The 12,500-nt window shown below is 45.3% G+C and overlaps 1 protein-coding gene across 1 annotated transcript in view; it reads left to right on the top strand.

Annotated features, from left to right (window-relative positions):
• Positions 1 to 4,204: 4,204 nt before the first annotated feature.
• LOC123767457 (uncharacterized) overlaps positions 4,205 to 12,500 on the top strand; it is a 56,040-nt gene continuing 47,744 nt past the window's right edge. The window contains exon 1 of the mRNA XM_069317066.1: positions 4,205 to 4,360. Coding sequence (XP_069173167.1) covers positions 4,279 to 4,360 — 82 coding nt within the window. The 5' untranslated portion in view covers positions 4,205 to 4,278. The remainder of the gene's footprint in view (positions 4,361 to 12,500) is intronic.

Consider the following 12,500-nt stretch of genomic DNA (forward strand, 5'->3'; position numbering starts at 1 on the left):
ATCACACCAAACCTGTCTCCTGAAGCCCACATAAAGAGAATAACGTCTGTGGCATATGCGAGGCTGGCTAACATCAGAACGGCGTTCAGGAACCTGTGTAAGGAATCATTCAGAATCTTGTACACCACATATGTAAGACCAATCCTGGAGTATGCGGCCCCAGCATGGAGCCCGTACCTTGTCAAGCACAAGACGAAGCTGGAAAAAGTCCAAAGGTATGCTACTAGACTAGTCCCAGAACTAAGAGGCATGAGTTATGAGGAAAGGCTGCGGGAAATGCACCTCACGACACTGGAAGACAGAAGAGTAAGGGGGGACATGATCACAACCTACAAAATCCTCAGGGGAATCGACCGGGTAAACAAGGATGAACTTTTCAACACTAGTGGGACGCGAACAAGGGGACACAGGTGGAAGCTGAGTACCCAAATGAGCCACAGAGACGTTAGAAAGAACTTTTTCAGTGTCAGAGTAGTTAGCAAATGGAATGCATTAGGAAGTGATGTGGTGGAGGCTGACTCCATTCACAGTTTCAAATGTAGATATGATAGAGCCCAATAGGCTCAGGAATCTGTACACCAGTTGATTGACGGTTGAGAGGCGGGACCAAAGAGCCAGAGCTCAACCCCCGCAAGCACAATTAGGTGAGTACAATTAGGTGAGTACACACACGCACACACACGCACACACACACACACACACACACACACACACACACAGGAAGCAACCCGTAACAGCTGTCCAATTCCCAGGTACCTATTTACTGCTAGGTAAAAGGGGGCACCAGGGTGAAAGAAACTGTGCCTATTTGTCTCTGCCTAGTCCGGGAATCGAACCCGGGCCACACGATTATGAGTGCCGCGCATTGTCCACTCAGCTACCAGACTCCTTGTGTGTGTGTGTGTGTGTGTTGTGGAGCGTGTGGGCGTGGGTGTGTGTGTTGTGGAGCGTGTGGGCGTGGGTGTGTGTGTTGTGGAGCGTGTGGGCGTGGGTGTGTGTGTTGTGGAGCGTGTGGGCGTGGGTGTGTGTGTTGTGGAGCGTGTGGGCGTGGGTGTGTGTGTTGTGGAGCGTGTGGGCGTGGGTGTGTGTGTTGTGGAGTGTGTGGGCGTGGGTGTGTGTGTTGTGGAGCGTGTGGGCGTGGGTGTGTGTGTCTTGTGGAGTGTGTGGGCGTGGGTGGGTGTGTTGTGGAGTGTGTGGGCGTGGGTGTGTGTGTTGTGAAGTGTGTGGGCGTGGGTGTGTGTTGTGGGCGTGGGTGTGTGTGGGTGTGTTGTGAAGTGTTGGGCGTGGGTGTGTGTGTGTTGTGGAGTGTGTGGGCGTGGGTGTGTGTGTGTTGTGGAGTGTGTGGGCGTGGGTGTGTGTGTCTTGTGGAGTGTGTGGGCGTGGGTGGGTGTGTTGTGGAATGTGTGGGCGTGGGTGTGTGTGTCTTGTGGAGTGTGTGGGCGTGGGTGGGTGTGTTGTGGAGTGTGTGGGCGTGGGTGTGTGTGTTGTGAAGTGTGTGGGCGTGGGTGTGTGTTGTGGGTGTGTGTGGGTGTGTTGTGAAGTGTTGGGCGTGGGTGTGTGTGTGTTGTGGAGTGTGTGGGCGTGGGTGGGTGTGTTGTGAAGTGTGTGGGCGTGGGTGTGTGTGTTGTGGGCGTGGGTGTGTGTGGGTGTGTTGTGGAGTGTGTGGACGTGGGTGGGTGTGTTGTGGAGTGTGTGGGCGTGGGTGTGTGTGTTGTGAAGTGTGTGGGTGTGTGTGTTGTGGGCGTGGGTGGGTGTGATGTGGAGTGTGTCGGCGTGGGTGTATGTGTTGTGAAGTGTGTGGGTGTGTGTGTTGTGGGCGTGGGTGTGTGTGGGTGTGAACCAGTCTGAGGTGTAGGTGAAGGGTGTTGTTGTCAATGTTGTTACTTAACGTCTCCTTGAACGCTGTTGTTGTGCTACAGCTCTGATGTCTTTGTTTGTTGCGGCTCCTCCTTATAATACTGTTGTTGTTGTTAGTGCTGCGTTTACTGCTGTAATTGTTGGAGATTGTTGAGCTGGTGGTGATGTTGTTCTGATGTATTATTACTTCGCAAAGCCAAGGAATTCGCCTTGAAGGTCTTGCTGGGAATAATCATTTACCTCCACCCTCCTGCTCCTCCTCTCCTCTCCTCCTCTCCTCCACCTCTCCTCCTCCCCCCCCCCCTCCGCTCACTAGACTAGGTATTTGAGAATATGTTTTGAGACGGCAGAAAGTGACAACATTGTGCTTCGGTAATTAACTTTTATCCTAATTAATGCATAAATTATATAGTCATAAGTAATTTGTGGTGAGGTGATGCCCCCCGCCAGGGACTGCTTCCTCCCTTTACCACTGTGACGTTCATGGTAGATGTGTCTACCTCCCTCCTCCCCAAACATCTACTCCCCCACCCACTGTTCTACCCCCCACCCCCCCAGGAAGATCGTAGCCTAAACTGCAATTTGACAGTTTATTTATGCAAATATTATTGGTAGCAAAGTTATATGTCTAAAGCTTAAGAAATGTGTGGATGGGCGGGGTGTGGGTGGTTCTGGTGTGGATGGGCGGGGTGTGGGTGGTTCTGGTGTGGATGGGCGGGGTGTGGGTGGTTCTGGTGTGGATGGGCGGGGTGTGGGTGGTTCTGGTGTGGATGGGCGGGGTGTGGGTGGTTCTGGTGTGGATGGGCGGGGTGTGGGTGGTTCTGGTGTGGATGGGCGGGGTGTGGGTGGTTCTGGTGTGGATGGGCGGGGTGTGGGTGGTTCTGGTGTGGATGGGCGGGGTGTGGGTGGCTCTGGTGTGGAAGGCGGGGTGTGGGTGACTCTGGTGTGGATGGGCGGGGTGTGGGTGGTTCTGGTGTGGATGGGCGGGGTGTGGGTGGTTCTGGTATGGATGGGCGGGGTGTGGGGTGGCTCTGGTATGGATGGGCGGGGTGTGGGGTGGCTCTGGTATGGATGGGCGGGGTGTGGGGTGGCTCTGGTATGGATGGCAGTTATACCGAATGAATTCAGTTTTATGGTATCGGGTAAATCATGAAAAATGCGCAGGTAAATACTGGGTATAATTCTATAAAAACAAATACGCAATTCCATTTAAATAAAAATCGCCTGGTGGAAGAGAGGAAGGGAAGGATAAGTGGGTTTATATTTCTTAAAGTATTTAAGGTAACCCGATCTCGACCAGCCTATGTTTGTCCCATACCTCAGACCATTCCCCCTGCAAAGTTTGGTGAGGCTACCCCCAAGCGCCTGGCCTCCAACCTTGGACAGACAGATACACATTATCTTATAGATATAGATAGATTGCCAGATAATATACACTAGGATCGATGTATTGTTTCAAGCGTAGGTGGGACAAGTATATGAATGAGTTTGGTTGGAAAGGATTGTCAGAATGATTGGCTGCTGACCTAGCGACACGAGGACGAGACTTGCTAGACTTACTGCCACTCTCGCTTCAGCCTTCTTGGTCATCTTTACTAATAAAGACTTTCCTCTGTTTCAGAGATGTGCACAGAAGCCCGACCGTGGAGATCACAAGGAGGAATCATTTTCAAATAAACTAAAGCCATTAACTCACGTCTCAAAAAACTGCCAGGAGAGCAAATGATAATAACTTAATCCGTCTCTACACTGTATTTGGTTCCTTCAAGACCCCGCGGAGGGGGATCTGATCGCCATTCTCTGTTGATAACCCCACAACCAGGACAGACTTAATTATACTCATCTCGTTCGCTTGAAGAACTACATCTTTGTATAATACTCGTCCCTCCACCAGCTTAATGTTATCAGCATGTGACAGTCATCATCCAGTGGACGGTAGGACAAGCAGGCGGGTCCTGTCCCAGTTCGGCAAGATGCTACACTGCTTGTCTTACAGAATTACTGGCCAGTGACAGTGACAATAATGTCCACAACTGAAAACGTACCTACGACAGCTGTAAAGACATCAATCGGTGAAGCCTTCGACACTACCCATGGCACTACCCATGGCACTACCCAAGGCACTACCCAAGGCACTACCACTATAGGCACTACCACTATAGGCACTACCACTACACGCAAAGGCACGCCCCAAGACTAGTGGTGTGCCTCTGCGTGCCTCTCTGCCGTGTCCCAAGTCATAACAAAGAGACACCCCCCCCCCCCCCCCCCCCCCCCGCTGCTGCGCCACTTCCCCCAACATGAAGATTAATTACAATAGTACGGGTTTAAACAAATCATAGAAAACGAGGCATATGAAACCTGAATGGAAACGCCTACGAAGACTTCAGTGTAAACAATAGTTGGTTGAGGAGCCGAGAGATGGCGGTGAGAGCGCCTTCTGCAGGTAGTCTCTTCTCCCTCTACCAGTACCAGAGTCTTCCGTCTCTCCTCCACCAGCCAGGTCAGTACTCTGCCTTCCTTCGGAGATGTTATTTTTCAGGTCGTTCTCCAGATAGATGGTATCCTTGAGGTCGTCCTCCGGAGTGAAGAGGAAGATCGAGGGACTTCCTAGGATCGTTGACGTCCTAGGATCATTGACGTCCTAGGATCGTTGACGTCCTGGGATCGTTGACGTCCTAGGATCGTTGACGTCCTGGGATCGTTGACGTCCTGGGATCGTTGACGTCCTGGGATCGTTGACGTCCTGGGATCGTTGACGTCCTGGGATCGTTGACGTCCTAGGATCGTTGACGTCCTAGGATCGTTGACGTCCTAGGATCGTTGACGTCGGTCGGTGTTCAATCCCCGACCGTCCCATAAGTGGTTGGGCACCATTCCTTTCCCGCCGTCCCATCCCAAAGCCTTATCCTGACCCCTTCCCAGGGCTATGTAGTCGTAATGGCTTGGTGCTTTCTCCTGATAGTCACCTTCCCTTCACGCCAAAGAGGTCCTGTTACAATGTGACAAACAACAGATAAACGCAATATCGTACACAAAATAACGGGCAACGGACGAGCAACGGGAAAGATATCAACACAATATGATAGCACTTAACATTACTGAACAACAGACAGTATATCACACGTAACGGATTCAATGATAGAGGATAGACAGTAGATAGTATGATCGATAACAAGATAGCAGTTAATCGATAGATAACATGATAGCAGATAAACGATAGATAACATGATAGCAGATAAATTTTACATAACATGATAGCAGATAAATGCTAGATAACACGATAGATAGCACATACCATAATACACAGCAAATAATATGATAGATAACATCATAACATCAACATGACTGATAAAACATATATTGTTAATAATACGAAATATATCACTTTTGATAGCATATTGTGGAATATTACATATACGGTATATATATATATATATATATATATATATATATATATATATATATATATATATATATATATATATATATATATATATTCATGTAATGTGAAATAGTACATATCTATTTTATGTGGAATACTTTACAAATTTTAATGTTATGTGGAAAATTACATATATCCCAGTAATGTGGAAAGCTACATATATTCATGTACTTTCCATGATGAATGGCGATTGCATATGGCGAGTGTCAGAGGGTAGTAGGGGCCGACTTCCCCCATTCCCTTCCTCAAGTAGGATTGGCTCCTATTGCGACATTTAACAACGGCTATGAAGCCGGAAATGTGGGTTTGATTTTCCGCAGAGTATTAACACTCGACTTTCCAGCTGTTACCGGCGTGGATTCCACGTCGATATTGTTCATTCAAACTTAATCAAACATGTTTGCCCACAGAGAGAGAGAACGGGAGAAAGGGAGGGGAAAAACGAGAGGGAGGAAGAGAGAGGGAATAGGAGAGAGGAAGGGAGAGAGGAAGGGAGAGAGAGAATGGGTGGGGGGAAGCAGAGACAGACAGATCCTGGCTCCGTCTGGTATGCTATCTATATCTGTATCAATAACAAAAAATGTTTGTCTGTCCAAGGTTGGAGACCAGACGTTTGATGCTAGCCTCACCCAACTCTGCAGGGGGAATGGTATGGGGTATGGGACGGACATAGGCTTGTCGGGAGTCACATTCGCCAGAATTCAAGAGGAAATAGTGTGTCGGGAGTCACATTCTGGCCCCCACGACGATTTTTAGAACTACCTGCTGGCTACACCTAGGAATATATATATATATATATATATATATATATATATATATATATATATATATATATATATATATATATATATATATATATACATATATACACACATATATATATTAGTATATTTTGGTAGCAGTCTTTCCTGTAGACATATATTATTAAATATGACCGAAAAAGTAAGATTAATAATTCTAACACGAATTTTCTCAATCTTTCGTACATTACGCTTCACTGTTGGAGGTAAATCAAAAATCACTTCTCCAAAATTCATTTTTATTTCTAGTCTGACACGACACGGGCGCGTTTCGTAAAACTTATTACATTTTCAAAGACTTCACAAATACACAACTGATTAGAACTTACGTATCTCTGATTTTATATCTACATTTGAGTGAGGTGGGAGGGGTGATGTGGCATTAACACAAGACAGAACAAGAGGGGATATTAATAGGGTATTAAAAGTATCAACACAAGACAGAACAGAAACAATGGGTATTGAATAGAAGTGTTTGTAGAAAGCCTATTGGTCCATATTTCTTGATGCTTCTATATTGGAGCGGAGTCTTGAGGTGGGTAGAATATAGTTGTGCAATAATTGGCTGTTGATTGCTGGTGTTGACTTCTTGATGTGTAGTGCCTCGCAAACGTCAAGCCGCCTGCTATCGCTGTATCTATCGATGATTTCTGTGTTGTTTACTAGGATTTCTCTGGCGATGGTTTGGTTATGGGAAGAGATTATATGTTCCTTAATGGAGCCCTGTTGCTTATGCATCGTTAAACGCCTAGAAAGAGATGTTGTTGTCTTGCCTATATACTGGGTTTTTTGGAGCTTACAGTCCCCAAGTGGGCATTTGAAGGCATAGACGACGTTAGTCTCTTTTAAAGCGTTCTGTTTTGTGTCTGGAGAGTTTCTCATGAGTAGGCTGGCCGTTTTTCTGGTTTTATAGTAAATCGTCAGTTGTATCCTCTGATTTTTGTCTGTAGGGATAACGTTTCTATTAACAATATCTTTCAGGACCCTTCCCTCCGTTTTATGAGCTGTGGAAAAGAAGTTCCTGTAAAATAGTCTAATAGGGGGTATAGGTGTTGTGTTAGTTGTCTCTTCAGAAGTTGCATGGCTTTTCACTTTCCTTCTTATGATGTCTTCAATGAAACCATTGGAGAAGCCGTTATTGACTAGGACCTGCCTTACCCTACAGAGTTCTTCGTCGACTTGCTTCCATTCTGAGCTGTGGCTGAGAGCACGGTCGACGTATGCGTTAACAACACTCCTCTTGTACCTGTCAGGGCAGTCGCTGTTGGCATTTAGGCACATTCCTATGTTTGCTCCTTAGTGTTGACTGAAGTGTGGAAACCTCCGCCATTTTCCATGACTGTTACATCTAGAAAAGGCAGCTTCCCATCCTTTTCCGTCTCGTAAGTGAAACGCAGCACGGAACTCTGCTCAGATGCCTCCTTCAGCTCCTGCAGATGTCTGACATCAGGTACCTGTGTAAAAATGTCGTCAACATACCTGCAGTATATGGCCGGTTTCAAGTTCATGTCGACTAAGACTTTTTGCTCGATGGTACCCATGTAGAAGTTTGCAAACAGGACACCTAGGGGGGGAACCCATGGCGACCCCATCTACTTGCTTATACATGTGCCCATCCGGGCTCAAGAAGGGTGCCTCTTTAGTACAAGCTTGGAGTAGTTTCCTCAGAATACTTTCTGGCATGTCAAGAGGAGTACAGGCTGGATCACGATACACTCTGTCGGCTATCATTCCGATTGTCGGAATGATAGCCGACAGAGTGTATCGTGATCCAGCCTGTACTCCTCTTGACATGCCAGAAAGTATTCTGAGGAAACTACTCCAAGCTTGTACTAAAGAGGCACCCTTCTTGAGCCCGGATGGGCACATGTATAAGCAAGTAGATGGGGTCGCCATGGGTTCCCCCCTAGGTGTCCTGTTTGCAAACTTCTACATGGGTACCATCGAGCAAAAAGTCTTAGTCGACATGAACTTGAAACCGGCCATATACTGCAGGTATGTTGACGACATTTTTACACAGGTACCTGATGTCAGACATCTGCAGGAGCTGAAGGAGGCATTTGAGCAGAGTTCCGTGCTGCGTTTCACTTACGAGACGGAAAAGGATGGGAAGCTGCCTTTTCTAGATGTAACAGTCATGGAAAAGGGCGGAGGTTTCCACACTGCAGTCTACACTAAGGAAACAAACATAGGAATGTGCCTAAATGCCAACAGCGACTGCCCTGACAGGTACAAGAGGAGTGTTGTTAACGCATACGTCGACCGTGCTCTCAGCCACAGCTCAGAATGGAAGCAAGTCGACGAAGAACTCTGTAGGGTAAGGCAGGTCCTAGTCAATAACGGCTTCTCCAATGGTTTCATCGAAGACATCATAAGAAGGAAAGTGAAAAGCCATGCAACCTCTGAAGAGACAACTAACACAACACCTATACCCCCTATTAGACTATTTTACAGGAACTTCTTTTCCACAGCTCATAAAACGGAGGAAAGGGTCCTGAAAGATATTGTTAATAGAAACGTTATCCCTACAGACAAAAATCAGAGGATACAACTGACGATTTACTATAAAACCAGAAAAACGGCCAGCCTACTCATGAGAAACTCTCCAGACACAAAACAGAACGCTTTAAAAGAGACTAACGTCGTCTATGCCTTCAAATGCCCACTTGGGGACTGTAAGCTCCAAAAAACCCAGTATATAGGCAAGACAACAACATCTCTTTCTAGGCGTTTAACGATGCATAAGCAACAGGGCTCCATTAAGGAACATATAATCTCTTCCCATAACCAAACCATTGCCAGAGAAATCCGAGTAAACAACACAGAAATCATCGATAGATACAGCGATAGCAGGCGGCTTGACGTTTGCGAGGCACTACACATCAAGAAGTCAACACCAGCAATCAACAGCCAATTATTGCACAACTATATTCTACCCACCTCAAGACTCCGCTCCAATATAGAAGCATCAAGAAATATGGACCAATAGGCTTTCTACAAACACTTCTATTCAATACCCATTGTTTCTGTTCTGTCTTGTGTTGATACTTTTAATACCCTATTAATATCCCCTCTTGTTCTGTCTTGTGTTAATGCCACATCACCCCTCCCACCTCACTCAAATGTAGATATAAAATCAGAGATAAGTAAGTTCTAATCAGTTGTGTATTTGTGAAGTCTTTGAAAATGTAATAAGTTTTACGAAACGCGCCCGTGTCGCGTCAGACTAGAAATAAAAATGAATTTTGGAGAAGTGATTTTTTATTTACCTCCAACAGTGAAGCGTAATGTACGAAAGATTGAGAAAATTCGTGTTAGAATTATTAATCTTACTTTTTCGGTCATATTTAATAATATATATATATATATATATATATATATATATATATATATATATATATATATATATATATATATATATATATATATATATATATATATTATTAATTGTCTTATATTATCTGGTGTCTTATATTATCCATATAAGACACCAGATATCTATATAAGACACGACATATCCATATGAGGCGCCAGATATCTAAATATGACACCAGATATCAAAAAATATATGTCATAATGAGATAAGCAGATAACATGATCAAGATAACAAACACACTCCAGTGCTGCCTTGACTCGCTAGATAACGTCCACTTGAAGTCCAGATGACCTGATATCATCCCCTCATGACACAGAGGTGCACTAGGCCTATTACCGTTGATCCACTGGGCCTATTATGGCTGGTCCATTAGGTCTATAACATGTGGCTGGTTCACTAGGCCTATGATTTCCGTACAGTGAAGAAGGGAGAGGCTATAGGCTTCTCTGCCTGTACTAAAGAGGGTTACATTCTTTTATATATATATATATATATATATATATATATATATATATATATATATATATATATATATATATATATATATATATATATATATATATATATATATATATATATATATTTAAGCGCACTTGTGACCTCCATGCATGAAACCCACATATAAACAAAGTCATATTTTAACTTAGTTATTTACCAAGGATTATAGGTAGAAACATTTTTAAACAATTGACGTAGTTTCTTGCTCCTGCCCATGGCGACAAACCCCTACCCACCTTCTCCCCCACCAAGACGACCCCCTCCCCTGCACCCCACGGCATCGTGTAGCCCCCCTCCTCCCCCAACCCAACAAAGAACACCCCAACCCCCAGCAAAGCCACGTGTTGCCCCCCTCCTAACACCCCCGCCTCCTTGGCGCCAAAATAAACAACCGGCGATCGTCATTTGTCTTTTATAACTCGCACAGCTGCAACTTTTATCAGTTCAGTTTCCTGAATATTTGCGCTTGCTGCGTATAACATGCTCACCGGTTGTCATGGCTGCACTCTTGATGAACCCACTGGGAAGCTTTAATGGGAATATTTCGTAATAGTTCAACGTACGCGGCGAGTTGAATTGTGTAGCTCATCATGACTGTAACTTGCTTAGCTGAGTGTATTGTGGGGTTCCGTCCCTGAGGCCATTATGTGCCCCTGTAACCCATTAACGCCCACAAGACGGGTATGGGGTGCATAATATATGAAGTAAACTACACGTGGAGGTGAGCGTGGCGGACCGGACCAGAGTATAGACGAGTCGCACGCGTCATCACCGCACTGACTGGCATCCATCCAGTCCTGACGCCCTGGTGGACCAGTTTACCTTGAACTGGAGACCGTGTGCGCGCACGCATGTACTCACCTAGTTGTGCTTGCGGGGGTTGCGCTCTGGCTCTTTGGTCCGCCTCTCAACTGTCAATCAACAGGTGTACAGGTTCCTGAGCCTACTGGGCTCTATCATATCTACATTTGAGACTGTGTATAGAGTCAGCCTCCACCACATCACTGCCTAATGTATTCCATCTGTTAACTACTTTGACACTGAAAAAGTTCTTTCTAACGTCCCTGTGGCTCATGTGGGTACTCATTTTCCACCTGTATCCCCTTCTCCGTGTAGCCCCTGTGCTAAACAGTCTTTATCTACTCGATCAATTCCTCTGACAATCTTGTATGTGGTGATCATGTCTCGCCTAACTCTTTCTTCCAGCGACGTGAGGTTCAGTTTCCATTTGTAAGAGGACAGGTTGCCCTGAGAGAGTGATGTGCTTGCGGGGTCGACCTAGGTTCCTGGCCCCGCCTTCTGAACGTTCTTAGATTAGTGCAATGACTCATTACTCAACCTTTCATCATATTTACATTTACAACTTTGAATCGCATTAGCTTCAACGACTTTTACACTTTCTGAGAGATCTAACACTGAAAAGGTTCTTCCTGATGTCTCATTTTGCGTCTCTAGTTTCCATCTATGACCCCTCATTCTGCTGTTCCTAGCTTTGAACAATGCTGTTTGTCTACTTTGTCAGTTTCCCCTTAGAATTTTATATGTTGTTATCATGTCCTCCCTATCTTTTCTTTTCTCTAGTGTGGTAAGATCCAATTCCTTCAGTCTTTCATGCCTTCAGCTGAGAAACGAGTTTCGCTGCATATATTTTATTTTTGTATAGTTTCTTCCTATCCTTTTTCAGGTAAGGGCTCAATACTGGGGATGCACATTCAAGAGTGGGTCTCACCTTCGCTGTATATAGGGCCCGGAAAGTTGTCTAAGTTGTCTAAGTTCCTAAAGGTTACACAAATGCTGGCTCGGATACATTATGCAGTTGTTGTTATTCTGATATTGTGGGCTTCTTTCATCAGATATAAGGTTATGTCCACTCCCAGGTCTCTCTGTTTTTCTGACGGAAGAATTAGCTTTCCCTTCATCCTATACTGCTGTACTGGTCTTCGCACTTCTGGTCCGGTCCTCGTAACTTTGCATTTGTCTGGATTAAATTCTAGCAGCCATTCTTCAGACAACTTCTAGTGTGTAAAGGTCCGTTTGCAATGCATCACAATCTATCCCTGACTTGACTCTTCACATTACTTTTGTATCATCTGCAAACATTGATATGAAGGAGCCAATTTCCTCTGTCAGGTCGTTAACATATATTAGACACAAGATGGCCCCCTAGAATCCACCCTTACGGTACTCCACGTGTAACCTCTCTCTCCACTCTGATGTCTCTACTCTCACTGTAACCCTTTGCTTCCTTCCTGAGAGGTACTCTCTGACCCACTTTAGGACTCGGACTAAGGACTTGAGATAAAATTGATCTGTTCTAAATGGTCTACTAGCTTGCTTCGGATCATTTTCTGTAGTAGCTCGCAGGGGATAGTTGTTAGTAATTACCTAAGTGTAATTACCTAAGTGTAGTTACAGGATGAGAGCTACGCTCGTGGTGTCCCGTCTTCCCAGCACTCTTTGTCATATAACGCTTTGAAACTACTGACGGTCTTGGCCTCCACCACCTTCTCACTTAACTTGTTCC

This window comes from Procambarus clarkii, chromosome 86, assembly GCF_040958095.1.
Source record: "Procambarus clarkii isolate CNS0578487 chromosome 86, FALCON_Pclarkii_2.0, whole genome shotgun sequence".
Taxonomy (NCBI): domain Eukaryota; kingdom Metazoa; phylum Arthropoda; class Malacostraca; order Decapoda; family Cambaridae; genus Procambarus; species Procambarus clarkii.